The sequence below is a fragment of the Colletotrichum scovillei genome, assembly GCF_011075155.1.
Source record: "Colletotrichum scovillei strain TJNH1 chromosome Unknown Contig00009, whole genome shotgun sequence".
NCBI lineage: Eukaryota > Fungi > Ascomycota > Sordariomycetes > Glomerellales > Glomerellaceae > Colletotrichum > Colletotrichum scovillei.
Genome location: NW_023336267.1, coordinates 4,715,252 through 4,739,284, shown reverse-complemented (window position 1 = coordinate 4,739,284; position 24,033 = coordinate 4,715,252). Strand labels below are relative to the sequence as shown.

The 24,033-nt window shown below is 52.8% G+C and overlaps 11 protein-coding genes across 11 annotated transcripts; 3 read left to right on the top strand and 8 right to left on the bottom strand.

Annotated features, from left to right (window-relative positions):
* Positions 1-92: 92 nt before the first annotated feature.
* HER10_EVM0012373 (proline racemase) lies at positions 93-1,133 on the top strand (the record flags this gene model as incomplete). The annotated part of the gene is made up of 1 exon (XM_035481769.1): positions 93-1,133. The coding sequence occupies one exon, from the start codon at positions 93-95 to the stop codon at positions 1,131-1,133; it is 1,041 nt and encodes a 346-aa protein (XP_035330204.1).
* A 342-nt stretch (positions 1,134-1,475) lies between these two features.
* On the bottom strand, positions 1,476-3,459 carry HER10_EVM0003424 (transmembrane amino acid transporter; the record flags this gene model as incomplete). The annotated part of the gene is made up of 5 exons (XM_035473099.1): positions 3,020-3,459; positions 2,683-2,944; positions 2,433-2,624; positions 1,977-2,368; positions 1,476-1,910 (listed from the first exon to the last, which is right to left on the bottom strand). The coding sequence occupies exons 1-5, from the start codon at positions 3,161-3,163 to the stop codon at positions 1,476-1,478; spliced, it is 1,425 nt and encodes a 474-aa protein (XP_035329084.1). The 5' UTR covers positions 3,164-3,459.
* Positions 3,460-5,616: 2,157 nt separating this feature from the next.
* Positions 5,617-8,428, top strand: HER10_EVM0007879 (uncharacterized protein; the record flags this gene model as incomplete). The annotated part of the gene is made up of 9 exons (XM_035477419.1): positions 5,617-5,805; positions 5,898-6,020; positions 6,095-6,207; positions 6,269-6,457; positions 6,518-7,059; positions 7,116-7,389; positions 7,449-7,624; positions 7,680-7,863; positions 7,935-8,428. The coding sequence occupies exons 1-9, from the start codon at positions 5,756-5,758 to the stop codon at positions 8,426-8,428; spliced, it is 2,145 nt and encodes a 714-aa protein (XP_035329661.1). The 5' UTR covers positions 5,617-5,755.
* Positions 8,429-8,834: 406 nt separating this feature from the next.
* Positions 8,835-10,400, bottom strand: HER10_EVM0010246 (uncharacterized protein; the record flags this gene model as incomplete). The annotated part of the gene is made up of 2 exons (XM_035479712.1): positions 9,997-10,400; positions 8,835-9,935 (listed from the first exon to the last, which is right to left on the bottom strand). The coding sequence occupies exons 1-2, from the start codon at positions 10,204-10,206 to the stop codon at positions 8,835-8,837; spliced, it is 1,311 nt and encodes a 436-aa protein (XP_035329958.1). The 5' UTR covers positions 10,207-10,400.
* A 907-nt stretch (positions 10,401-11,307) lies between these two features.
* On the bottom strand, positions 11,308-13,248 carry HER10_EVM0002470 (1-pyrroline-5-carboxylate dehydrogenase; the record flags this gene model as incomplete). Its single annotated transcript, XM_035472179.1, has 4 exons — positions 11,308-11,480; positions 11,560-12,509; positions 12,565-13,037; positions 13,099-13,248. 4 exons carry the CDS (start codon positions 13,246-13,248, stop codon positions 11,308-11,310), a joined length of 1,746 nt encoding a protein of 581 aa, XP_035328993.1.
* Positions 13,249-14,063: 815 nt separating this feature from the next.
* Positions 14,064-14,987, top strand: HER10_EVM0007536 (uncharacterized protein; the record flags this gene model as incomplete). Its single annotated transcript, XM_035477090.1, has 2 exons — positions 14,064-14,203; positions 14,264-14,987. The coding sequence occupies 2 exons, from the start codon at positions 14,064-14,066 to the stop codon at positions 14,985-14,987; spliced, it is 864 nt and encodes a 287-aa protein (XP_035329621.1).
* A 127-nt stretch (positions 14,988-15,114) lies between these two features.
* HER10_EVM0004534 (pyrroline-5-carboxylate reductase) lies at positions 15,115-16,073 on the bottom strand (the record flags this gene model as incomplete). Its single annotated transcript, XM_035474176.1, has 2 exons — positions 15,115-15,968; positions 16,031-16,073. 2 exons carry the CDS (start codon positions 16,071-16,073, stop codon positions 15,115-15,117), a joined length of 897 nt encoding a protein of 298 aa, XP_035329227.1.
* A 406-nt stretch (positions 16,074-16,479) lies between these two features.
* On the bottom strand, positions 16,480-17,785 carry HER10_EVM0000328 (proline oxidase; the record flags this gene model as incomplete). The annotated part of the gene is made up of 2 exons (XM_035470115.1): positions 16,480-17,308; positions 17,373-17,785. The coding sequence occupies 2 exons, from the start codon at positions 17,783-17,785 to the stop codon at positions 16,480-16,482; spliced, it is 1,242 nt and encodes a 413-aa protein (XP_035328749.1).
* A 630-nt stretch (positions 17,786-18,415) lies between these two features.
* On the bottom strand, positions 18,416-19,748 carry HER10_EVM0001000 (glutathione S-transferase). The gene has a single exon (XM_035470764.1). The coding sequence runs from the start codon at positions 19,644-19,646 to the stop codon at positions 18,804-18,806; it is 843 nt and encodes a 280-aa protein (XP_035328822.1). The 5' UTR covers positions 19,647-19,748; the 3' UTR covers positions 18,416-18,803.
* A 343-nt stretch (positions 19,749-20,091) lies between these two features.
* Positions 20,092-21,882, bottom strand: HER10_EVM0004802 (arabinofuranosidase; the record flags this gene model as incomplete). The annotated part of the gene is made up of 2 exons (XM_035474434.1): positions 20,092-20,219; positions 20,277-21,882. The coding sequence occupies 2 exons, from the start codon at positions 21,880-21,882 to the stop codon at positions 20,092-20,094; spliced, it is 1,734 nt and encodes a 577-aa protein (XP_035329265.1).
* A 906-nt stretch (positions 21,883-22,788) lies between these two features.
* On the bottom strand, positions 22,789-23,358 carry HER10_EVM0006436 (extracellular serine-rich protein; the record flags this gene model as incomplete). Its single annotated transcript, XM_035476020.1, has 2 exons — positions 22,789-23,121; positions 23,164-23,358. 2 exons carry the CDS (start codon positions 23,356-23,358, stop codon positions 22,789-22,791), a joined length of 528 nt encoding a protein of 175 aa, XP_035329472.1.
* Positions 23,359-24,033: the final 675 nt, after the last annotated feature.

The window sequence follows — 24,033 nt, the reverse complement described above, 5'->3', positions numbered from 1 at the left end:
CGCAATGCTTCTATGTTTGAGCACGAAGACGCGGATATCTAGATCGTGAGTCTATTGTCCTTCTCCTCTATCATATTTTGAACTATCACACCATGACTATCGGCCGTACTTTCAACGTTGTCGGAGCCCACTGTGGCGGCGAGGTCTGCGACGTCATCGTGGGGGGAGTTCTCGATGTCCCAGGCAAGACAATGTTTGAAAAAATGATGTATTTCTGGAAAAAGGCAGACCACCTACGAAACCTGCTGATGAACGAACCCCGCGGCTCATCATCCATGTGCGTTAACCTCGTCCTTCCACCGTGCAATCCCGAAGCCGACGCGGGCTTCATCATTATGGAACATGAGGAGTACCCCCCTATGTCCGGTGCCAACACCATCGCCGTGAGCACCGTCCTGCTAGAGACCGGCATGGTACCGATGCAGGAGCCTGCTACGACACTGCGCCTGGATACGCCAGCAGGTTTGGTCACGGTCAAGGCCGAGTGCAAGGACGGCAAGGTTACGTTTGTGGAGTTTCAAAACGTTCCGGCTTTTGTCTATGGCCTAGATCTAGACATCAACGTGCCGGGCTTCGACACGCCGGTCAAGGCCGACATTGCATGGGGTGGAATGTGGTATGCGCTGGTCGACGCAGGCTCGGTAGGCTTACAGATCAAGACGGAAAACGGAAAGGAGTTAGTCGACATCGGCGAGCGAATCAAGAGGGCTATCCAGAAGCAGACAAGCCCGGTGCATCCCGAAAACCCAGAGATCCGAGGCGTCAGTGTCTTCGAGTTCACAGACCCGCTCTCGCCCTTCGAGCCGGACACGCAACAGACGGCCGTCAACACGGTGGTCGTATCACCGGGAAGACTCGATCGGAGTCCGTGTGGGACAGGAACGTGTGCACGGCTGGCGGTTCTCCATAAGAGAGGCCAGCTCGCAGTCGGAGGATCGTTCCGACACCGCAGCGTGATTGGGACCGAGTTTATCGGAACGGTCAAAAGTGAGGCAAAGGTCGGGGACTACGATGCTATTATTCCCGTGGTGAAGGGAACTGCCTGGATAACGGCTTTCAAGCAAGTCATCTTGCACCCCACAGATCCATTCCCGGAAGGGTTCAGGGTTGGAGATAAGTGGCATGTCAGTTAGAAGATTCATGTCCTGTAGATCTTGACTACTTCTGTAAATGTTATTTAGGTGATCAGCACAAGTCATTTCACCCTCTTTTTCTCCAAGGAAGCTTTCTGTTTCAGCCTTCTCTAACAGACTCGATCCGCATTTCTGCGCGTTCTAATGTAGGCCAGGGGCGCGGTTACATATTCAAGCCACAGCCAAGCCGGGATATCTTGCAGGCATGTCACAACACATCTAGGTCCGAATTATTCAGGAATAGAACTAGTGGGTATATTTCAAAACGCGTGGATCTAATTGGATCGTTCTCCCGCGGACAAATTTGCTCGCCTAACCCATTTGATCATGCGAACATGACACTTAATGGGCCGAGGACACAGAATTCGAGTTGTCGGCGCAGGAAAATGCGGCCGATCCACCAGACTTCTTGTAGCTGTCCATGATTCCAACAACCGAGCCGTACGCTCCAGCAATCATCAAAAAGGTGCCGCTAATAACAACGAAGCAGCTGAAGCAGACCATGGCGATCCATCTTGGTCTCTTCTCGAGCTTTCCCTCGGCCCAGTGGTCGTACAACCACATGCAACCCATGGGCTGGAAAGACAACAGCGTACCGAAGAGAGCACCGACGAGGGATACCAGGCCATCAAAGACGGGGATGGAGCTGGCAATGACGTAGGCGGTGATGGCGATGCTTGCAGTGCAGGCGAGCCAGATACCCCAGTGCTTCATGGTGTTCTCGGTCAAGTGACGGGATCCACGGAGCAGACGAATGAAGATGTACTTGGCGGGCAACTGAGGACACAGATGTTAGTATTGATGCTTGTTGGTAACCGGGTTGTAAGTTTGGAATCTACTTACGTGGATAACCAGAGTAGTGGTAACAATCAAGCCGGGGAAGGCAAGACCGTAGCAGACTCTCTTCATGGTCGCACCGGCGGAGCCAAGAGCAGGCGAGGCGACGTAAGAACCGCAGAAGTAGTAGACAACGCATCCGATGGCAATGTAGGTAGCAGTCACACCACCCTGGCAGATGACAAGAGCGCGAGTGTAGTGGCGAGGGTCGCGCATCTCAGAGACGATGGAGAAGAAGGCAGGGGTACCGGCGAAGGCAAAGACGAGCGTCGAAAGCGCCGAGGAAGCCTGGGCGAAGGTCGGGCTTCCGACGACCTTGTAGTCCGAGGTCCAGTGGCCAGTCTGGGGAGCAGCAGCCGGTCGGTCCTGTACACCTACGGCAACGGTGACGGTAAAGACTGTGTATGCATGGTCAGCTTCTGAATTCTGGAATTTCTTCCAAAGGGGTATAGTGGCACTCACTGGCAGACATGATGCAGATGAGACCGACCCAGGCGAACCAGGTAATCTTTCCGAGGGTCTGGATGCTACCGAAGCAGAAACCAATCGCTGCAGCAATGGCAACGAAGCCAGCCGTGCATGCACCGTGAAGGGAAACCGAGTTGAGCGCGATCGAGGCACCTAGCATGCCAGAGCCGGCAACGAAGATCCAGTCTGATCGGGAGAGAGTGGTTAGTCTCTGAGTTACCGTTCCAACGATTGACAAACTTACAAAGGCAGAAGACGATGCCGAAGAATTCACGACCTACGCGGCCAAAGAGAAGGCGTCCAACATCGTCGATACCGTAGACCTCGGGGTGGCGAAGCTTGAAGACACCAACAATGTAGTCGGACCACGTGGTGATAGCGGCGATGCAGCACAGAGCAATCACACCAGGCACAATTCCGAGGACGTCAAAGACACCGGGAATGGACAAGACTCCCAGGCCGATCTGCGTCTTCATCATCAAGGCGACTGTTCCTTTCCAACCGACCTAATTGAGGGAATTAGCATCCGAAGAGAGGTTTAGGCGTTCCAAGCCGAAAAGATTTTCCGGATCGCTCCTTACATTGCGGTAGTTGGGGCCGCCCTCTTTAATTTCACCAAAGACAGCATCGTAAGACGCGTTCGGGTCTTCCAAGACTTGGCCTTGTTGCGAATGTGTTGAGACGGGTCCCAACGCCTCAACATCCTCCTTGTTCTTCTGCGCCATCTTGGCAGTTGATGAAGATATTTTCACGTGATGTTGGTTCGTATGCGGTCGATCAGACAAATGTGACTTTAAAGTCTTTAGAGACACAGGTCACACGCGAAGTGGGAATTGTCGTCGAGATGATCTTTCAGACTAAGGCACTGAGTCCGAGTTGGAAGGACAACCGAATTGAAGAGTCAAGAGTTGTTGTCGTTGGTGATAGTCGTTGACAGCTCAAGACGAGGAATGAGTGGCCAAGCAAATGTTAATATGCATTGACACTGAGGCGAAACTGGTAGCTCACTAGAGAGATTGATAGCTTAGAGGCATGATGAGAAGACCCATTCCCAAGTTGGGACTGGGAATGATGCGCTTTTGTACAAAACCAGTCCAAGCGCGGCCTTCTCTACAGCCTCGAAGTCCCAGCCAGGAGGAAAAGCCGGCAAGGGCTGCCAAGATTTCCCTCTCTATCAGCCTGACAGGCTTCCTCCTGCAAGAGGTACCAGATAGTCTGCTATCGCTTGAGTTAGATTACGCACCGGTTAGGTAGAACATACCCCATATTTTCCCCAGACTGCCTTTCAACGGGGGGCTCCTACGTCACAGCGGGACGATTTCTTTTCTCAAGGGTTCAGGGGGAGAGAAATGACTCGCGCGGCATTTCTCGGTGAGTTGCCTAGGGACAGACCACGGTACGCGATATTGCTGCACGCGTTTGCACAAAAAAAGCGTTGGCGTGGGAAATATGCCTCACTAGGGTTGATAACTCGACCACCATGGGATGACCGGGTGCCATCCCGATATCTTCCTCCTAATCATTAATGCTTGCGCTGTTGTAGTGAATGTTTTCACCTGGTATCTTGTGTATCTTCAGCTGAGGGAACCAACATTCCACTACCTCGCGCCGCACGCCTGTGGGATGGGATATCGGACGGAAAGGCCGGATAAGAGTTGTCCAGGCCCATGGACCGCACATTTGGATTTCCACAAAACGCCGCAAAGAGTCAAATGCAACCATGGACAGTCGTGATAACATGAAATGGGCCAATTCTTTTGCGCCCCTTGTCCAGAGACAAAAAGTCGCTTTTGCCGTACAGAGTCGCGCCGTCGCGAACGCTTACCCGCTCTAGCGCATACAAGCGGAGGCGCCGTCGGCACGACTCGCGGTCAACTTCCTTCGAGCAAGGGTTCTTTTGCTGCGTATACCCCTGCTGGAGCGGAGCCTCCGTTTCAAATTCACACCATCGGATGCTCACCCGGTAAACCTCTCGCCCCATCTTGACAAAGTCGGGAGGTCATCCCGACGGCAGAAGAGTTGACTTGCCCCCTTCGAAATCAGGTTCCTCTCATGTCTCGCACACGCCACCGCGCCACCACAAGACCCGGCACATGAGGGAGGGCGTGAGACTCCAGACTCCAGTCCAGAGCATGGTCCTCCCCCAAGTTCAAACTTCACGATGAGTTTCTCTTAGTCACGCTTGCAGCACTAATGATGCCAATGATGGGGATTCAAGCCTCGAGACGTTGGGTTGACTTCCGTTTCCCCATGGGGAGAAGGAAAGACCACATGAGATGACGATTGCATCAACCCCGTTGGCAACTGGAACTCCTGGGGATCCATAGCGCTGCCACCATGAACCCGGAGGCACGGAGTTTGAGATTCCTCGGATGGCGGGAAAGCCTGCATTTCGGCGACGAATTAGCCATCATTCGACAACCACTTGGACCCCCAAAAGCTGCATCAGACTAAGGTGCTTTGTATTCGGGCGGCCCGTAATTGCTGATCGACTAGCACAGAGCATAAAGTATGACAGCAGGTAATTGACAGGCTCAACCAGAGTTTCTCTGGGCGTGAAACAAACAGCACAGCCGTCAGCCCTCTTTCTCGGTGCTTTACTATCTACAGACCCACGAGCTATTGATAGCGTGGACAGAATTCCGTCTTGGTCACTTTGTATCGTCGTATCCCCCGCAGCCATAGAGGAGAATACTTCTGTCAGAGCTTGTTCCCCATTGGCAGACACCCGGAGTTCCCACCGACGGGCAGATACCTATCAAGACAACACGACGACTGGACGCAACCATGCATGCGAGGGAGGCATGTGAGGTTCCCAAGGTTCGCAGTGTATCTCATGTGGCATCCTTCTGGAACGCCTTAACCTTCATCCAGCGCGGCTACTATCAACACGGCATGTGTATGGTGTATGATATCTCGTAGCCAAGTCCCTCCCCGGGCCGCCCAGCGTTCCGGCATCGGTCCTAGTCTACAACTCTTGCATATCTTAGCCACCTACTTAGTATCCGTACAGAAACCGAACGCCTACTTATCGCCGGTGCCATCTCGTGACATTTTTCCGAGACTAAGATAGATGCAGATAAGCCGTGCCCCCCTGGCCCGAGAGCCCAGAGCCCCATCAATTCGGTTCCACCAGGACCACTACCCCGCGTTCTCCTTTGGCAAAAAAACGTCACATCACAGTTGAGGCTCGCCCGGTACCATACAGCAGAGCACGCGATTTCCGCAGCCAAAGAACACGGACAACCCTTTTATGCCTGTCTAATTGCTCTATTCTCTACCTGGCAGTTCGAGTATAAGCCTTCCTAAACAGTGAAATGGAACCTGGAGCAGGCCGAAACAAGGTATCCAAGCGGTCGTCGAATGCGTAAGTTTGCCCGAGCCAACCACACCCACCTCAATTTCCCTCCCTTGTCAATTGGCCGCGATCGCGTACGACTTACACCATTCGATATCTAGCTGTGTGCGTTGTCGTCGACAGAAAATCAAATGCTCAGGATCTCAGCCGTGCGATGCATGTGGCAAGCGCAAACAGTCCTGCACCTTTGACGAAAGGGATCAAAGAATCGTCGTCACCAGAGGGTAAGTAATCGGGCCTGGCCTTTCAACCAGCGATTAGATCTAGGCATGTGTCCGGCTTACCATCCGTGTTCTAGCTACATCATCGACCTTCAACAGAGAATTGAACGGTGGGAGCGGAGCCGAAGCACCAATGAGCCAGCCCAAGTGTCAGTCGAGGGCGGCCAGCGTCCCGATAAAGCAGGAAACAGTTGGTTATCCCTAATTATCCTTACTTTGCATTGCAGAGAACATGTCTGAGCTGACAGTAGGAGATGAGAGCGACGGTGATTTGCCCATGAGGGATGAATCAAGTGGCCCGATCATTGCAGATGGTACGCATGAAAAGGAAAGTCAGGAGACTCGGCCTAAAGCGCCAATAGATCCTGTCGCGTCGAACCTCATCAACCCTCTGTCCACTGGACAGTCAGAGTACACATCGGCACCAAATGGAAGGCTATGTAAGTCATCTATACTGCAGCTCATCACTTTGATAGCAATGAAGCCTAACAAGAGGATAGTCTACCTGGGGACGTCATCCAACTGGTCTTTCACCCGCCGAGTCCTCAACATCACACACCAATACGTCCACAAAACCCCATTGCCGTCTAATGCACTTCTTTTCGATGGCACGACGTACGTCCTCGACTGGGATGGCTACAGAGCCAGCGAAGCCCCCGAGATGCCAGCCCTTCCGACACAGGACTATGCCATCTACCTGGTCAACGCCGTCAAGTTCCACTGCGGCCAAATGTTCCACCTCTTTGACGAAGAAACGTTTATGAAGTCCCTGTACAGCTTTTATTCTGACCCTAATCCTAGACCCGATCCTACCGATCCGTGGTTCATTCATTTCTTGCTCATTCTTTCTTTTGGAAAAGCCTTCACGACTAAGACCAACAGGGGGAGCAGACCCCCTGGCCATGACTTCTTTGTCAAGGCTATGCAACTGCTCCCAGACTTCAGTGTTTTGCTGAAGAACCATGTTCTGTCAACCGAGATCATGTGTTGCATTGCTCTCTATACGCAATGCATCGACTTCAGACATTGTTCATACAACTATGTAAGTTACCTTCTTCTTCCTTGCGATAATAAACTATACTGATGACAGGATACTAGATCGGCCAAGCACTTCGCATAGCCCTTGGAGAGGGAATGCATACAGACATGCCTGTCCAGCAACTAGGAGAGGCATATGTGGAAAGATGTCGGAGGTTATGGTGGACTGTACACATCCTTGACCGCGAGATCACATCATTGTTTGGCATGCCGCCTTCGATACATGATGATTATGTGCTCTGCCAACTTCCAACCTACTCTGGTTCAGTCCAGAGGACAGCGGCGCTGCGAATGCGTATCAAACTGTCAAAGGTTATTGGGAGTATCAATAGGAGTATGTGGCCCCCGGTCAAACTCCGCCTGAGAGATAAAGCTAACAGCGATACCAACCAGAGGTCTACGGTCTTGATGGAAGACTCAACAACAAGTTCATGCTTGGCACCAAAGAAGTGCTAGCCAGCGTGGCTGAGATTGCTGATGAGCTCCAACAATCATTTGCACTGCCTCTGGAAAGGGATACCAGCTGCATTTCGAGAACATCCGCCCATTTGCATTTACTGCATCATCAGGTATGTCTACTTTGATTGTCAGAAGAGCGTTAGAAACGAACTAACGTGGCTGCAGTGCATTGTTCTTGCAACCAGACCGCTGCTTTTCTGTTTTCTGAAAATTCGTTTTGAATCGCAGAGTAAATGCACAGAGCTATTGGGGTCTTCGCAGACGGTCAGAAATTTGATCCAGATGTGTATCGATTCTTCTCAGCAAATGGTTTCGATCCTAGACTGTCTGCAATCTCAGGGGTTACTAGGTAAGTCATCTCCAAGATTGATTGAAAATCACGTTCTTTTAGATTGACCAGGCTAACTTTGCATCTTTCAGAAACATTTCTTCCATTCGACCTGGAAGCCAGCTTCGTGTCTGCCAGCAGTCTTCTACTAGGACCCGCAATCGACCCACAATGCTTTGAGTGCCTCGACCCGTCACTGGAGAAAGTCTACTCCGTTCTGGACGAGATGATCATGGCCGGGAACGGGATCGCCAAGTACCGCAAATTTGAACTACAACAGCTTGAGAACATGCTACAGCGACTTACGCCTTGGCCTTCACAGGCATCTGAGCAGACGACTCTGGTAGACGAGGGGCGCCAAACGCAGCCCCCGGACGACACGAGTCCCCAAGACACGGTGGTCTCGGCCATGGCATCGGAACACTCACAACACGAGAGCTACTCTTCTTCTATACCGGGGAACATGGATGAGATGGCTTATGATAGCGGGCTGACTATGGCGCAATTACTGGATATGGCCAACTCTATTGAACAGGAAGATTCAGAGTGGATGTCTCAGACGATAGTGGAACATAGCATTTGGTAGATCAACAAGACCTGTCAAAGTCATGGCGGCGTTATCTCCCATTTTGAAACCCTGCCGAATGTACATGTACTTGCGTTTGCTTTAGAGACCATACTTGCTCATAAGTCCAAGTGACCTCTGTAACATAGCTAACATGACCGGTAGCCAGTCCGAACTTCTCAAGGCCGAAGTGTACTTGTAGTTTGACATCCATCTTTCACTATCACAGGATCAAACTCCGAGAATGGGCCGTGTCGACTACGACGGACAACTCGGAGAGGAAGCCGGTCTGTTTACTGTCAACAGACATGCCTGATGTAAGCCCCGTGTTTCCAGGTCTTTACGAAATCAGATATCAATGTCAAGGGATTCCTCTGAGATAAACATGATTCATGAATGATAAGACAATGCTATGTGGATAGATAATCTACAGCTTTGACGTCCTTGCCTGGCGGATCTTTGCAAACTCCTCAGTGTTTCCTAGGCGCCAGCTGACGGTATCACCCCACTTCCCTGCCTCCTTCTCTTGAGGTTCCTTCCAACGCCACCTTGCGACCGGCTGCTTGTTATCAGGAGCCTCCAAAAGGTTCTTGGCCCAGTCACCCACAAGCGGGATAAGCTTCGCGGCGTGACCAGAGTCACCAGACATGAGCACCACGGAGTCACTCGACTTAGGGACGTAATCGATGATGAAGTCCGAATCAGCCGTGTCAGCGAACCAGCAGATGGTCTGCTTGACAAGCGGACGGTCCTTGAGTGCCGGAAGCGTTTCCGCCAGCAGCTGCCGCACCTTGGCCTGATCGTGCGGCGGCATGAACTGGCTCTCCTCATACGCCGGCGGGAGTGAGATTCCCGTCTTGGGATCCGTGTTGACGTAACCTCCGCCCATGGGGCACAGCTTGAGCAGGTTGGTCTTCGGATCCGGCTCGAAGTAGAAACCGAGGTCGCGCGCGTAGGTGACGGGGATACCACGGAGCGCAGACGTCTCGTCGTCCGTCAGCTCGACGTGAGCGACAGACCAAGACTTGGCAACGACCTGCTTGCCGCACTCTGGAACAAGTCTCGCCGCTGCCGCGCCAGTAGCCACAATTACGAGCTTCGCCGAGATTTGACTGCCAGTCTGCGTCCTAATGCCGGTTGCCTTGCGGCCGGCGCCGGTGTTCTGGTACACAATCTCCTGTACGCCACCATGCTGTCCGAGGAAGAACTTTACGCCCCGTACCCGGGTAGCGTTGTAAAGGGCGATCAGGGCATTGCCAGAGTGGACATATCCGTCAAACTTGTTGAGGTAGCCCTTCCAGCCGGCACACGGGCCCTCGCCGTACTGCCAGACATTGTAGTTGATGTCCTGGCCACCCTTGATAGGCACCACGTACTTTGCGAGAAGGGGGTGGTCTTCCGAGGCCTTCTGGAACCTGTGCAGAGTCTCGGCGGCCCGCTCAGGGGCATTGGCCGAGACGCAATGAAGAAACCCTACCCTGTGAAAGGATGGTGCGAAAAGAGGCGTTTGCCATGCTTTCGCGGCTTCCTATTGCTAGTTAGATAGGCCATTTCTTGACGATAAGACAGCTCACTAGGGTTCAACTTACTATGGTGAGATTTGTGTAAAAAGGGTCCTCGTACTCAGCCCTGAAGATCTTATTGATATCGTTGGCTGCAGAGTCCCTGGGGGGTATTTGCTCGTGCTTATCGAAAACGGAGATGTCCGTGTAACCAGCCAAAGACAGGTGGTAGGCCGTGGACAGACCAAAGGCACCGGCGCCCACAATGATGATTGGGTCGGATTTACTGACACCCATGATGACGGTTGGAGGCTAAGGCGGAGATTAAGGACGGGATTGTGCGAATGAAAGCACTGTTGATTCAGTGTGAGTACAGGGCCCTTGAGCAGCACTACTAGCCATTGAAGTATGATATCTTCAAGCAGTCGTATATGACCTTCCGTGATCTTTCCCAGGACCGGCTGGCTTCGGGCCCTTGCCCCGGCTTCGGATCCAAGATACTGGAGATACTCATGGCACCATCTCCATCATGGGGTAGTTGGTTAGCGTAGCCGCGCCGAGCGGGGTGGTGGCCGTGGTGGAATCAATGCCGTGTTACTCTGTTCACGGCCGGGCAACTCGAATGGCCTGGACCTTGTTTGCGGCACAAGAGGCGTGGCTCTATGTCTGGGCTATCAAGGCGGATAGTGAGCCGATATCTGTCCAAGATACATCGGGAGCTGACCCGGTGGTCAACCTTCGCTTGATTGGTCACACTGACTCGAGTGGGAACTTTATTAACACGCCGGCCATCCAGCCGGTCATCCTACCGCCCAGCCACAGCTTTCATGGTTGCGTAGTAATGTTCGGCAAAGATATTGATACGAAAAAGATGAGAATAGGTATGGGCTAGTGATAGCGATATCACCTGGTTTCAAGAAATCCGTAGTCTTCCTATCGTTGAAGGAACTGACGCGTGATATGTTGGTAGCAGACTTGCAATCATGTGACTCTAATTCTCTAAGACCAAACTACCGCTGTAGTGATTCACTCAACATTTTGTTTGCATCTTACGTCACTTGCTAAGACCACAGGAAATGGAGCAAACCAAGGCCGCCTCTTACTTCAGCGTCGCACATGCGATTCTCCTCTTGGAAGTGGGCCGACGATTGCTTCAAGTCTCCGTACCGTACCTAATCAAATCAAGCTGAGTAACTGCGCCTGGGACGATACTCAGATGCAAGGTTGGTGGTGGACAAGGGTAGCTTCGCTTCTTTGCACAATTCGTGACACGACTTTTAGATTCAAGAGATGGGGTGAATGTAAAATTTGTTCATTTTTGACTATCCCTAAATTACACAATGCGCCATTTTGCATGCAACCGTGACCGCGACCCATTCGGTATCCCACACACTGCACTTACTTGTTGCTAGGGTACAGGAACTCAGTCTGAGGGAAGAACTCCTCCTTGATCAATCTGGGGCTGACGAAGCGACGCATGACGTCTGCGCTTCCTGCCTTGTCGTTGGTGCCACTGGCGCGGGCACCGCCGAAGGACTGCTGGCCGATCAGGGCGGCGGTGGTCTTGCAGTCTGGGAAAGGGTATGGAGTTAGTACATGGATACACACATCGACGTCTGTAGTGGAGAGGAGGAACATGGATTAACTCACTGATGTAGAAGTTGCCTGCGGAGTAGCGCAGGGCATCCTCGGCCTCGCGGATGGCGCGTCTGTCGTTGGCGAAAACGGCGCCGGTCAGGGCGAAGCCGCCGCCGCTCTGGTCGACCTTCTTCAGGGTGGAGGACCACTCGGCGTCGGGGTAGGTGGAGATAGCCAGGACGGGGCCGAAGATCTCCTCGTTGAAGAGACGGTGGTCCGGAGAGTTGGCCACGTAGACGGTGGGGTTGACGTAGTATCCATCGGAGCCGTCGTAGGTACCACCGACCACCAGCTTAAGCGAAGAGTCCTTGTTGCTCTCGTCAATGATATTCTTGATCTTGTTGAAGGAGCGCTCGTGAATGACGGGGCCCATGAAGGCATCCAGCTTGCCGTCGGGGCTTCCGATGGTAATCTCCTCGACCTTGGACTTCAAGCTGGAGATGAACTCCTCGGCCTTGGACTCGGGGAGGTAGACGCGGGAGGTGGCGGAGCACTTCTGGCCCTGGTACTCGAAAGCGCCGCGGATAGTGTGGTTGACGGCGTGCTCGATATCGGCGGTCGGGTGGATGAGGTGGAAGTTCTTGCCGCTGGTCTCGCCGACGACACGGGGGAACTCGCGGTAGGTCTTCTTGCCGATGCCCTCACCGATTCTGGCGTACAAGGAGCGGAAGACGTCGGAGGAGCCGACAAAGTTGAGGCCGGCGAATTCGCGGTGGTTAAGGACAACATCGGTCACTTCCTCAGCGTCACCGGGGACGAACTGAATGACGTTGGGGGGCAGACCAGCCTCCAGGAGGATGTTGTAGAGAATCTGGCTGGCGTAGATGTTGCTAGGCGAAGGCTTCCAGACAACGACATTGCCCATCAGCGCGGGGCCGGAGATGAGGTTACCGCCAATGGCAGTGAAGTTGAAGGGGGAGATGGCGTAGACAAAGCCCTCCAGAGGACGCCATTCCAGGCGACTAGATAATTTCATCAGCATTGAGTTCATTGAAGATCATCGCGTAGTCCACATACCTCCACATGCCGTCAGAGCCACGAGTGGGCTGCTTCTCGAGAATCTCTGCCGCGAAGTTGCAGTTGAGTCTGAAGAAGTCGGCCAACTCAGCCGCCGCGTCGATCTCTCCCTGCCACATGTTCTTGCCCTGACCGAGCATGGTGGCCGCAATGAGCTCATAGCGGTACTTGGTCACGGCGAGCTCTGCCGCCTTTTGGAAGATGGCAGCTCGGTCGACGAAGGGGGTGTTCTGCCAGCTCTCCTTTGCCTCCAGCGCCGACTCAATTGCTGACGAAACCTGCTCCTTGGATGCGAGGGGGAAGTTGGAGAACTTGGTCTTGTGCTCGGAAGGCAGTACGGTGTCGAAGGACTTGGCCGCGACCTGGGTCTGGCCGCCGAAGAAAAGGTCGCTCTTGGCGGGCAGCTGGGTGCGCAGCTTCTTGAGGGCCTCCTCGAGCTTTGCGCGCTCGGGAGAGTTCTTTGTGTATGTGGGCTGCAAAATGATCATTAGCCAACCCGTGAGCGTACCTCCTCAGATTCGGTTTGCAACTCACGTTGGGCTCGTTTCTGGGGTCGGGAAGTCTGAATGGCGCAGTCGCCTTCGTCCTTCTTTGTGTAAGAGCAACCGGGGCTGTTGTTGGGCGCAATCCTGATCTCAGAGATCCAACTGGTCTCGCAGACCTGATGACGCTGTGGACTTGCATTCTGACTGGTTTGATGGGTATAAAGCTCAAAGATAGAAAATGATACACGAAGAGCTCGTAATGGTTCTTGATGAGGTGATTATCGGTGATGAACCTGTGCTTTAGATGAAGAGAGCTTGCTGTTACTACTTGAGATCATATGACAGCTTCGCAGTCTCATCGTCTTATTTGACAATGGCTGTTGCACTAGGCCGGTCAAGCTCCCGATAGCTCTATGGCATCGTGAACCAATCAAGACCACAATCGATGTCATCTTCACAATCATGCCGAGATCGGACGGGGGTAGATCCCGGAGCGGAGGGGTTGCGGACGCCCTGCCGATATCTACATGCAGGGCCCCCGCCGGTGCGGAGTCATGGTGCATTTCCCCGCATAATCGGAGGTTGGGGGTCTTTGACAGTTGCATCCGGCGGCGTCTGTTCCCGTGCTCCATCGCGGTTAGAGTCCTATCTTGATATATGGTGGTTTTACGTAGTCAACGATGGCTTCACGGAGACAAGTCCGATTACGCTGCTACATCCACGGGTTCTGATTGACAAGTTTTGGGAAATACGGCGTCATGGCGAAGACAAATCGATAACATTAGCTGTGAGGCTCAGCTTTCACAACTTACTTGGAAGATAAGTTTGAAGCAGTCATAATGCTGTTAAAACCAGGAAATGGCTATCTATCACGGGCCATCCGTAGCACATCTGTCTCGATTAGCGGAGTTGTGGGTATAGAATGGGTGTAGAATAGAGATAAGTAGGGTGTTAGCCACGTCTACCAAGCATGGAAGACTATCTGCGCTCTCCTACCCAAAAACGCTTGTGAGAATGACTCGTCTCGAGACTCAACAAGGTCTGGAACACAACGACCACGAACCATGTTCCGTCTGGGGAAACTTGGCGGGTGACCTCGCGGCTGGCACCATCTCCGCAATCCTCATCTCTCCGGCAATCACAATCCTAGATCGGTAAGATAAATCTGCCCAGGACCCTTGGAATTTCATTGACTAAACAAAAACCGTTTGCAGAGCGGTAGTCGAGCGGACAACAACAGGGCGGCCCCTCATCCGAGGGCTCCACGCCCAACTACGCTCCGCCATCCGTCGACCCCGCGGCTTCTTCTTCGCCCGGCCCCTCGGGATCGTCTGGACCCTGTACGCAGCAACCTACGTCACAGCCAACGCCGCCACCACCGTGGCCGAGAGGTTCGACGGTGCAGCTGCCGCAGCGAGCACAGCTACCTTTGCCTCCACGTTTCTCGTCAACGTACCCCTCGGGGTGTGGAAGGACCTCCGCTTCGCAGAGATCTTTGGTTCCTCCTCCGGCGCCGCTCCCGATGTGGGAAAGGCAGTGGTGGCGGCGGCCCCACGCAAGCTTCCCAGAGCCGCGACGGCGACGTTCCTTGTCAGAGACGCCGTCACCATCTTTGGGTCGTTTACGCTCCCGAACTGGATATCGGCAGCGATCCCGGACTCTGTCACGTCTTCCCCACATGCCAAGGCGACAATCACGCAGCTGACGGTTCCCGTGCTGTCGCAAGTCGTGGCATCGCCGATTCATCTGATTGCGCTGGACTATTACGAGAGGCAAAGCAGGCTGCCGTTCTCGAATCGAGTTGCGCGGACACGGGAGCATATGCCGTCGACGATCGTGATGCGCTGTGTGAGAATTATACCGGCGTTTGGTATTGGGTGTTTAGCAAATTTAGGGTTGCGGACTTTCTTCCAGCAATGGTTTTCAGCATACACATAGCAATTGGTTAAGGAATAGACAAGATAAGAGCATTCGAAGCATTCTGCCGTGCAAATTACATTTCTTAGTGGTGAATCGCAATGTGTGAAGATGCAACTTTTGTATTGTAGGTAGTCCAACGTCTAAGCTAATGCCTGGTATCATTGGGGTGAGGATCGCTACCCATGAGACGAGCGACTGTCACAGCCTCTCTCAAAGCCTTTCCAAGGTGCCCCCTTACAGCCCCTTCCTCCAAGACCATCAGGCCTCCGATTGTGCACCCTTCCGGTGATGTTCCTTGATCTCTCAGGCTGCCTGGTTGCAGACCGTTCTGCATGAGTGTCGCGCTACCCAGCATGGACTGGAAGATCATAGTCTGCGCAAGATCCCTTGGAACACCGACGGCAACGGAAGCATCGATGAGAGCATCTGCGATGACTGCAAAGAAGGCTGGCGTAGATCCTCCCACGGCGGTCGTAGCGTTCATCAGCTTCGGCGCAATCTTCACCGTCTTACCAATCTTGTTGAAGATGGCTTCGGTGAGCTCCATGTACTTGGTCGGCACTGCTGGCTCTGAGATCTCGATCGCCGTGAGTGATTGAGAGACCATGGCCGCAATATTGGGGAGCGTCCGAACAACCCAAGCCCGGCCCTCTGTGTTCTCGGACGTCGTCTCGCTTCCGTAAATCGTAGCTTCCAGCTTTCCTCGAGTCCAGCCAGCGGCGACGCTGATCAAAAGCTTGCCTTTCAAAGCCTCTTTCGTACCCGGCTTGGACAGAACTTCTTCGACATCCGCAGGGTCCACTCCTAGCACTACAACATCCGACTTTTGCAAGGCCGCAGTGTTGTCGCCCCTTGAAACCACGAGCTTGTCTCCTGCACTAGAGAAGCGTGTCTTTAGGGCCTCTTCAGACTTTTCGCTTCGAACACATGCGATGAATTGAGTGATGGGGAGGGTGTTGTCTTCCAGCAGTGAATTCAGAATGGGAATTCCTAGGTTACCTATGTGCCGGTTGATTAGCATGAGTAGTTCGAACGATCAATCTCATACGATAGTAACTTACCACAACCCAAAATGCACAACTTGACATCCCTGAATGCTTCCATGTTGACTCTTGTGGTCTGATGTGAGACGTGTACTGTTTGCCGGCTGGAGGTTGAGAGGAATCTGGGCGAATTCTCACTTGGTTGAAGTCGTTGTTTGTCCAATACCTTTTTCGGCCGACTGCTCTGAGTTGAATTGATGAATGCCCCTCCTACTATCTTGATGTGAATCAAGTGCGATAAAGCTACCCTGGTCCTAGTAGCTACCCCTCACACCGGCGCTGAACGGGAGATCCCCCGCCACGAAGCTAATCAAGTGGGGTTGATATACGGGAGGCCATCCGACACAACATCAACCTCACGGAGTCACGGCACTCTCTCTCTCTCTCTTTACTCGGAACATATCACGAGAGACCCACACATGTCAGATAAGATTAACGATTAACGAAGAAAGATCGATTTGCTATCTTTAGCCAACAGTCCGAGACCGGAAGAATCTAGACCGCAGTCTCCTGCCCACCTCCGCCTTGAGCGCCGCATACTCGTCCACCGTCCTGGAAACGGCATCCCGGTTCTCCACAGCCCTCCGCAAGAGATACGCCACGCACTCGCCCATGCTGCCCCACGTCGAGCACTTCCACACTTGCGGCGAAGGGTCTTGGCTCCCCTCCTCCTTGAGGGCCAGCAGCGAGAAGCTGACCTCGTCCGACATGCCCTGCAACTGCGCGAAACCAACCGGCACCGTCGGGAGTCCTTCCTTTAGCCTCTGCTGGTGGAGCTTGTGCGCCGTGACCACGCTCTCCTTGTTGTGACTTGCCAGGAAGAGGTTGAGCGAGGGGAACGGCTTGCCGCCCGGGGCTCCATACTCTCCAATGTGCCGCCTCAGGGCGCCCTGCGCGATGCTGTTGTAGGCGTTATCGGTATCCTTCTTTGTGTCGTGAATCAGGGACCGCTCGTCTGAGCCCATGTAGGCGCCTCTGACTAGCTTCAGGCCGTGCGTGAAGCCTTCTTGGTTGGCCATCTCCAAGTGCTTGGCCAGGGTGGTCGGGGTGCTCTTGAGATATGCCTGGTAAGTGTTGTAAATCGTAGCGTAGCCGTCGCGGTTGAATTTGCGCATCAGTTCCATGCCTGCAAGGAAGATGCCCCATTGGAAGTGTTGAGACTCGGCGTCAAGGAGGAGTCTCACGCCACGGTCTTTGCATCTTTGGCTCACTTCTTCGAGGGCTTGCATCATTTGTTTAGGAGGCAGCTGTCTTGCGGCAAATGCCTCTGTGACACGAGGGCCGGCTCCTGTAAGTCTGCGAGTTGGCGATGTTAGCAAATTGTCAGGTATCAGAAGGCGTATAAGTGATTCTAGCTTACTTGAGAGCAAGTTGATCGCCATCACCAAGTAGATCGACAGTCTCCAAAACACCCTGCCTCCAGGACTCGATGGTAGAATCGAGACCACCCTTTGTCATATCCTCCGACTCGATGCCCAAGCCGTGCTCCACGTTCGTCTTTGCATCAAAAATCGTTTCTTTCGCGTAGGTGAGGATTGTACCGCGGAAACCCATAAATCTCAGGTGCCGCATGGTCTCTTTCGTCTCTTTTGGTGTCTCTCCCGCACAGAACTGCTTGTAAAAAACGCTCTTGAGTAGAGAGTGAAGAACAGGATTTCTGTCGACATCTGTGAAGAATCCTCTGTTTGGTCTTGTGAAGAATGATAGCGCTGCCAGTGAAGGGCCGAGGAGCATAGGCTTCGAGGAGATGGCGGAGACCAAAAGAGACCTCATAAGAACTGGTGTGGGCAGAGCTGCCAAAGTAGAAGGCGCAACAATACCAGTCGCCTTGTCTGCAACTAGGGGTGCTGTAGAGATTGACCTTGGCCTAGTCGTCTTTGAGAATGCGGTTGTGACATGGCGGCTAACAGGCTTTCCTGCCGTGAGGGAGGATTTGCAGTATGAAGGCTTCATCGTAAGAATTACTGGTGTGATGATGATTATTCTGACTTGAACTCAATGGTATCTACTAGAGCGGACGCATTGCCTTTATGATGTGGCATGTGGCACATCGTGGTCCATCCTGGTGAGCCGTACCAGCTCCCTTTCCTACACACCAACGCATAGCTGATCCATCAGACGCTCCCAACGACATCGGAAGTGTCAGAATGCGTATACTCCTTTGGAAACTCAATAGACACACAGCCACGTGGATTCTGATGCCAGCTTATCGATACCCCGCTTAACAACGCGGGGTAAGATAGCACAGGCATTCATATCTGGCTGTCACGAGTTGACAAAGATAGGTGTGCATGCAGTGTGCGCTTCCGGTGGCACATTTCGGGGGTCCGTGATGACGGGCTAGATTGAAGATTCGCTGAAACCAAAACCGGCCTTGGAATCCGATTGTTTTGGGTTATGTTTGTGGGGGTGGACGGATCTTTGAGCGACTGGTCGGTTTCGAATCCGGATGGGTTGAGTCGGAGAGGGGGCCGATGATAGTCTAAGTCGGGGCACTGGGTGGCAGGTACGAAAAATGCGCCGAGTGATACGAGCATCGCGGGGATTCGGCCTAGGTCCTATCACGGAGCACCCCTTGATTCCTTTGACTAAGTGAAATGGTCTAGTGATCAGTCAATGACTAGTTGCAGATGCATTGTCGAGATGCATTGTCGGAAAATCGAAACCAAGGGGTTCGTATAAGCCCGGCATTCGCTCCGTTGAGGGGTCTATACAAATACCGCCGGCTACCTTGACCATATGGGGCAGATAGTGGCGGGTTGTATAGTCGCTGTTGATCAAAGAGATCTCCTCAAGGCAGCTTTCCTCCACCTCTTGTTGCCTGTCCCACTCCCGAGTTGGTCTTGTCCTCAGCGTAGCGTTTGTACACCTCAATATAGGCATCACTGTCACTTAGCGTATCCTTTACGCTTTGCCTCTCTTTGATAGCATCGTACCATTGCCTCCACCTCTTCCATACCGCCTCATCATCGCCGCCCTCCCCCTCAGAGGGGATCCCAAGTCCTCCTGGCTTGTAATGATCAAATAGGAACAGACGCATGGCCCAAGGGGCTATCATCACATCCACGAGACTGAACATCTTTCCCAAGAACCAAGGACCTTCGGGGTCCATCTGTGCAGTGAAAGTCTTGATGTGACCCAAGAACTCATCACGTCCTTTCCCGATGCTGTACTCCTTCTCTGGAGTGTGTTGAATAAATTTGTAAAATGCCGGCACGACGCGAGAGTTGATGTGATCGATCCACAGCCGGCACCTCGCGCGATCATACGCCGCCTCCGGGAAAAGATGCGGCCCATAGTTGTTCCCGGCATATGCTTCCTCAAGGTACTCGGAAACCACAGTGCTGTCGTAGAGCGGTCGTTGCTCGTTGCCCTTCACATCCACGGGAACGGCCAAGGTCGGGACCAGCCCCCGAGGGTTCATCTTTAGAAAGTCGGGATCCTTCTTGTACGGGTTAATCTCGATGTACTGGTGGGGAATCTGTTTTTCGTGGAGGACGATCCATGATCGCTGGACAAAGGGGCAGAACCAGCCGCCGTAGAGCTTCAATGGGTGCTCTTCCGAGTGCTTTGCTGCGAAGTCGGCTGCGGCACCCGTGGTACGCGCGCCGATTGATGTGTCCACATTTGCCATGTTGCCAATCAGCACGAAGTTGTACTAGGGTTACAAGATGCCAAATGACTGTGGCTCAGCGTTCTCTAGGTTGTTTTGTTGATGAAGTATTTTGTATATCTTATGTGGCGATGGTGAAGTTCCAATGATGATGAAAGTGATGCGACCCCTCTGATGACGTGTTACTTTACAGCAGGCGGCCGGAAATATGGAGGTCTCGGCCGGCTTTTACTGATGGTATCCACTTCAAAGCCGTCCACTTCGGCAAATATCTCCGGATCACCGTCGCTGCTACAATGCCCACCCGAATAAATAGAACTCCTACTGGAACTTAGTATACGAGGGGAGCTTGAGACTTTGAAATCAAGTGTAATATTGGCAAAAATCACTTTATTGAGTGCACGTGGATTGCGTGATTACTCGCCAGACTAGGATAAGTGATGATTATAATGTCAAAACCCTATTTCTAAGTCGCCGGTACAAGAGTATCGTGGTCAATCTTTTGTGCCACAGGAGTGTACCTCCAACGACTAAAGTATGCGGGCGTAATCCCATCACCGCCATTGTTAGTAGCATACGCACCGACAATTGTGCCTACAGGATTGCCATGTCAATCATCAGAACTTCAATGGACTGATTTAGGGGGCTTACCAGTGAACGGGCCACTGCCTCCAGAAACGATCAACGCACTCGCCGATCCAATCTCCAGATACTCTTCTGGACGAGAAGCCGGAGCTGCGCCGAATACATACTTTGCGTCACTGACAGCAGATACTGAGAGCTTTATCGGCTCCGATCTCCAGGCTTTGGGCACTGTGACGAGAACTGTCTCGGGAACAGTGATGTTGGGTTTTCCTGATGCCTCGACCTTGAATCGGAACTTTGGAACAAGCGACTGGTTGGAGCAAGTTGGAGAGTTCACGATACTTAGGTCAATGTGCTGGAGTTGGGTCAAAAAGACTGAAATGCCAGCTTCCTCGTTTTCAACCTTTGGCTGGAATGAGACGTCGACGGTATATTTGAACAGCGTAGCACTCTGCTTGCGTGCGACGAATCCGAGACCATCTTGTTCCGGGTTGAATTTTGGTGTTGCCGAAAGGTTGACAGGTGAAGGAGATATCTGCAGCGTATTGGGATGGCCTTCCGGTGAGACTCTAAACAGATCTGTCTTTGGTGGTCGCCAAAAGATAAAATGTCTGGGGATCTCCGAGCCTGGCGCAAAGTCGGCAACATCAGGTTCGTTTATCCAATGACCATTGCCAGGGATATCTCTGTTCGTGGGAGGCAAAGGTCCATCCATTACACCAAGTACTTTGTCAAGTACTGGCCAATCCCCATCATCCCATTTGACGGCAAAGAGAACAGTCTCGCGGCCCATTGGGTAGATCTCCCACTCAGGACCTGACCTTGTTGCCAACGCGACACCCCACCAATTACCAAAGGCGTCTTGGAAGAGGTCAGCATGTCCCACCGTCTGAAAATACAAGTCGGTGTTCTTTGCTGTTAGAATAGGGTTGTGCGGAGCTCCTTCGTACGGTCCCGCCAACTCTTTTGCCCGAGCAATCGTCACAGAGTGATTCGTTTCCGTTCCGCCCTCTCCAATCAGCAGATAATAGTAGTCATCTTTGCGATACAAGTGCGGTCCCTCGGGGTTGCGATCCCCGGTGCCGTTCCAGACTTTGATAGGCTCCTTTGCCGCGCCCGTCGAAAGATCGATTTCGCTAATGTAGATACCGGCAGCCACCGACATGTACACCTTGTTGTTGTCCCAGAAGATGTCCGGGTCAATATCGTTTGCCGGATTCTCAACGCGAAGGGGGCCCGTCCACGAGGCATCATCGTATGGGTCGGTGGTTGTGAAGAGTAAGATCTTGGGTCCCCACCCTTCATACCAAGAGACGTACGATGTGATGAGGTAGAACGTTCCGTTGCGGAACCTGATTGTAGACGCCCAAATACCCTCATTCTGTCCCGAGTTCCGGTAGAGTTCCGGCACTTGTTCCGATCGCGTCAAAGCATTGCTGGCAAGTCTCCAATTGACCAAGTCCTTGCTGGCATAGACGGGAACACCCGGGAAAGCCAGAAACGAGGAGACAGTACAGAAGAACGTGTCATCCCATTCCTTGACAAAAGTGCAGCTAGGATCAGAGTTCCAACCCGGGAGGATCGGGTTGTTGAAGGTTCTGTTGACCTCCTGAGACTGGCTTTGGGCCGCCAGTGTGACGATTGACAGCCAGATGAGGCTGAAGAGTCGCATTGGGAGATCTGGGACGAACGTGATCAATCTAAAGATGCCGGATCTTGTCTCGCAGCACTTCGAGTTTAATTGAGTAGCCCTGGGCGTTAAGTCGCCTTTTGTATATCTTAGCGATTACTTGCTGTCGGCAATACACAGAGTTCTGCTTGTGGCATAACTGTGGGCGAACCCGAGAACGATTCCTCAATAATTTCACTTCATTTCTTCCACCAATTCAATGGTCTCATTTTGATGCCATCTTGAGTGAACAAGGTATCCTAGGGCGGGGTTGAGCGTTCATATGTGGTTTGTCTATCGTCTTTAACCCCGCACGAATTACCCGTTGTCTTCGGCTCTTTTCCCGATGATACCGTCGTATTCACCGGCTTGATCTATCCGACAAAGTCGCTTATAAACGTAAGTGCTTAGCGTATGCAAGCGGCTGACACTCTTCAGGGGATAATCGCGGAGTTAGTGATGGTTGCTAAGTCGAGTAAACAAGAAGCATTCTAGACCTACTCATGAAGCACTTCCATCCTGTCTTCAATTTGTTGCCCATGATGAGCAATTGTACGAGGTATTCGTTACTTTTTAAACATACCACCTAGGAAAGCCATACCTTACTTGCAGGACAATATTCTTTGCCAGCCAAATTTCGTGTTCGGAAGCTTGCGATGTTCACAAATGCGCAAGGATTGATGGGATTAAGTAAGTGAATGAGTGTTATAGAATGTCATATATCTAAAATAAACTAAGTATTGAAGGTTGCTAGACGGAAGATAGCTCAAATATTCCAAAATTCAACGCCGCCAGATGCAATTCCCTTTTGACGGTACCATGCAACCCGCTCAATGCACATGCAATTACCGCCATGACAGCCCGATAGCTCCCACCAGTAAGTGGCCTAATCAACGATAGACCATGTGTTTAGAGCTTGAAGCCTCCAAGGGGGTTGAGATTGGGGATGACAAAGCCACCCTGCTGAACAGGAGGAATGACAGCATCGCCCTTCTGCGCAGCCAAAGCCTTGTGCTTAGCGAGAGTGAAGTCGGGGCTGTCAAAGTTCTGGTTGATGACGCCGACCATGCCGTTCTTGCAGTGCTGGCCGGCGTTCTGGGCGCAGTAGTACCAGATGGGCTTCTTGTCCTCGACGACGATCTGGAAGACGTTGGCGGACTGGCCCTCGGGAGTGAAGAAGTTGAAGCCAGAGAAGAAGGAGGAGCCGTCGGCCAGGGGGTTGCACGGGTTGCCAAAGTTGGACTCGGCGACGGAGTGGTTGCGGGGCAGGTAGTGCCACTCGACGATGTCGCCCACCTCGGCGACGACGTTGTCCGGGTCGAAGCGGAGGCCGCCGAGGCCGGCGACTACGGAGTGGGTGACGCCCGTGAGCTCGTAGGTGCGGGTCGGGGTCTTGGTGCCGGCGGTGTTGGTGGGAGCGGCGGAGACGGTGGCGGCGGCGGCCAGGAGGACGGTGGAGAAGGTCTTGATGGAGAACATTTTGTCTGAATGTGTGTTTTTGGATGTGTGTATGAGGTAGATCCAAATGCGTAGAGAGAAAGGAGACTCTAGGAAATAAGGAAAAATAGGAAAGAAGATAGGAAAAGTTGGAAGACTGGTCTGGTTGTTTGTGTGAATGTGTGATGATGAGAGAACAAACACACTGTTCGACTGCAACATCTTCTTCTTATATACAATTTCAGCATCGTTCGATGCTTTTGCTTTGGTCTTTGGTCATCGTGACCTGCTGACGGTGTTGTTGTACAGCCCTACGGAAGCATCCTCTTCCACCTACACGACCCGCCTGCTCCGACTGGGGGAAGCTCATCTTCCAGCTTCCTTCGCGTGAACAACGCTAGCTCTCCGAAAGAAGTTTCCTCTTCTGTCATGTACCGCCTGGCACGCAGACCCGGGACGGCGGTGACCCGGAGAGGGGGCTGCCAACCGGCACTAGATCCTTTGTTGGCGCTAGAATCTCACTCAGACGAACGAGGGGCGCGACGTGAGTGGTCCGTTGCCGCGCAGCTGCGGACAAAGAACGTGCTGACGGCGGAATTGGCGTCTGAACCAGGCGTGTGCGGCACATATCGCAGAAGCTAAGGTCGTTATGGCCGGGGGGCTGAGCTCGCTCGTAGGCTGCCAGCAAACACCGCCCCGATGCTGAGATGAACGCTG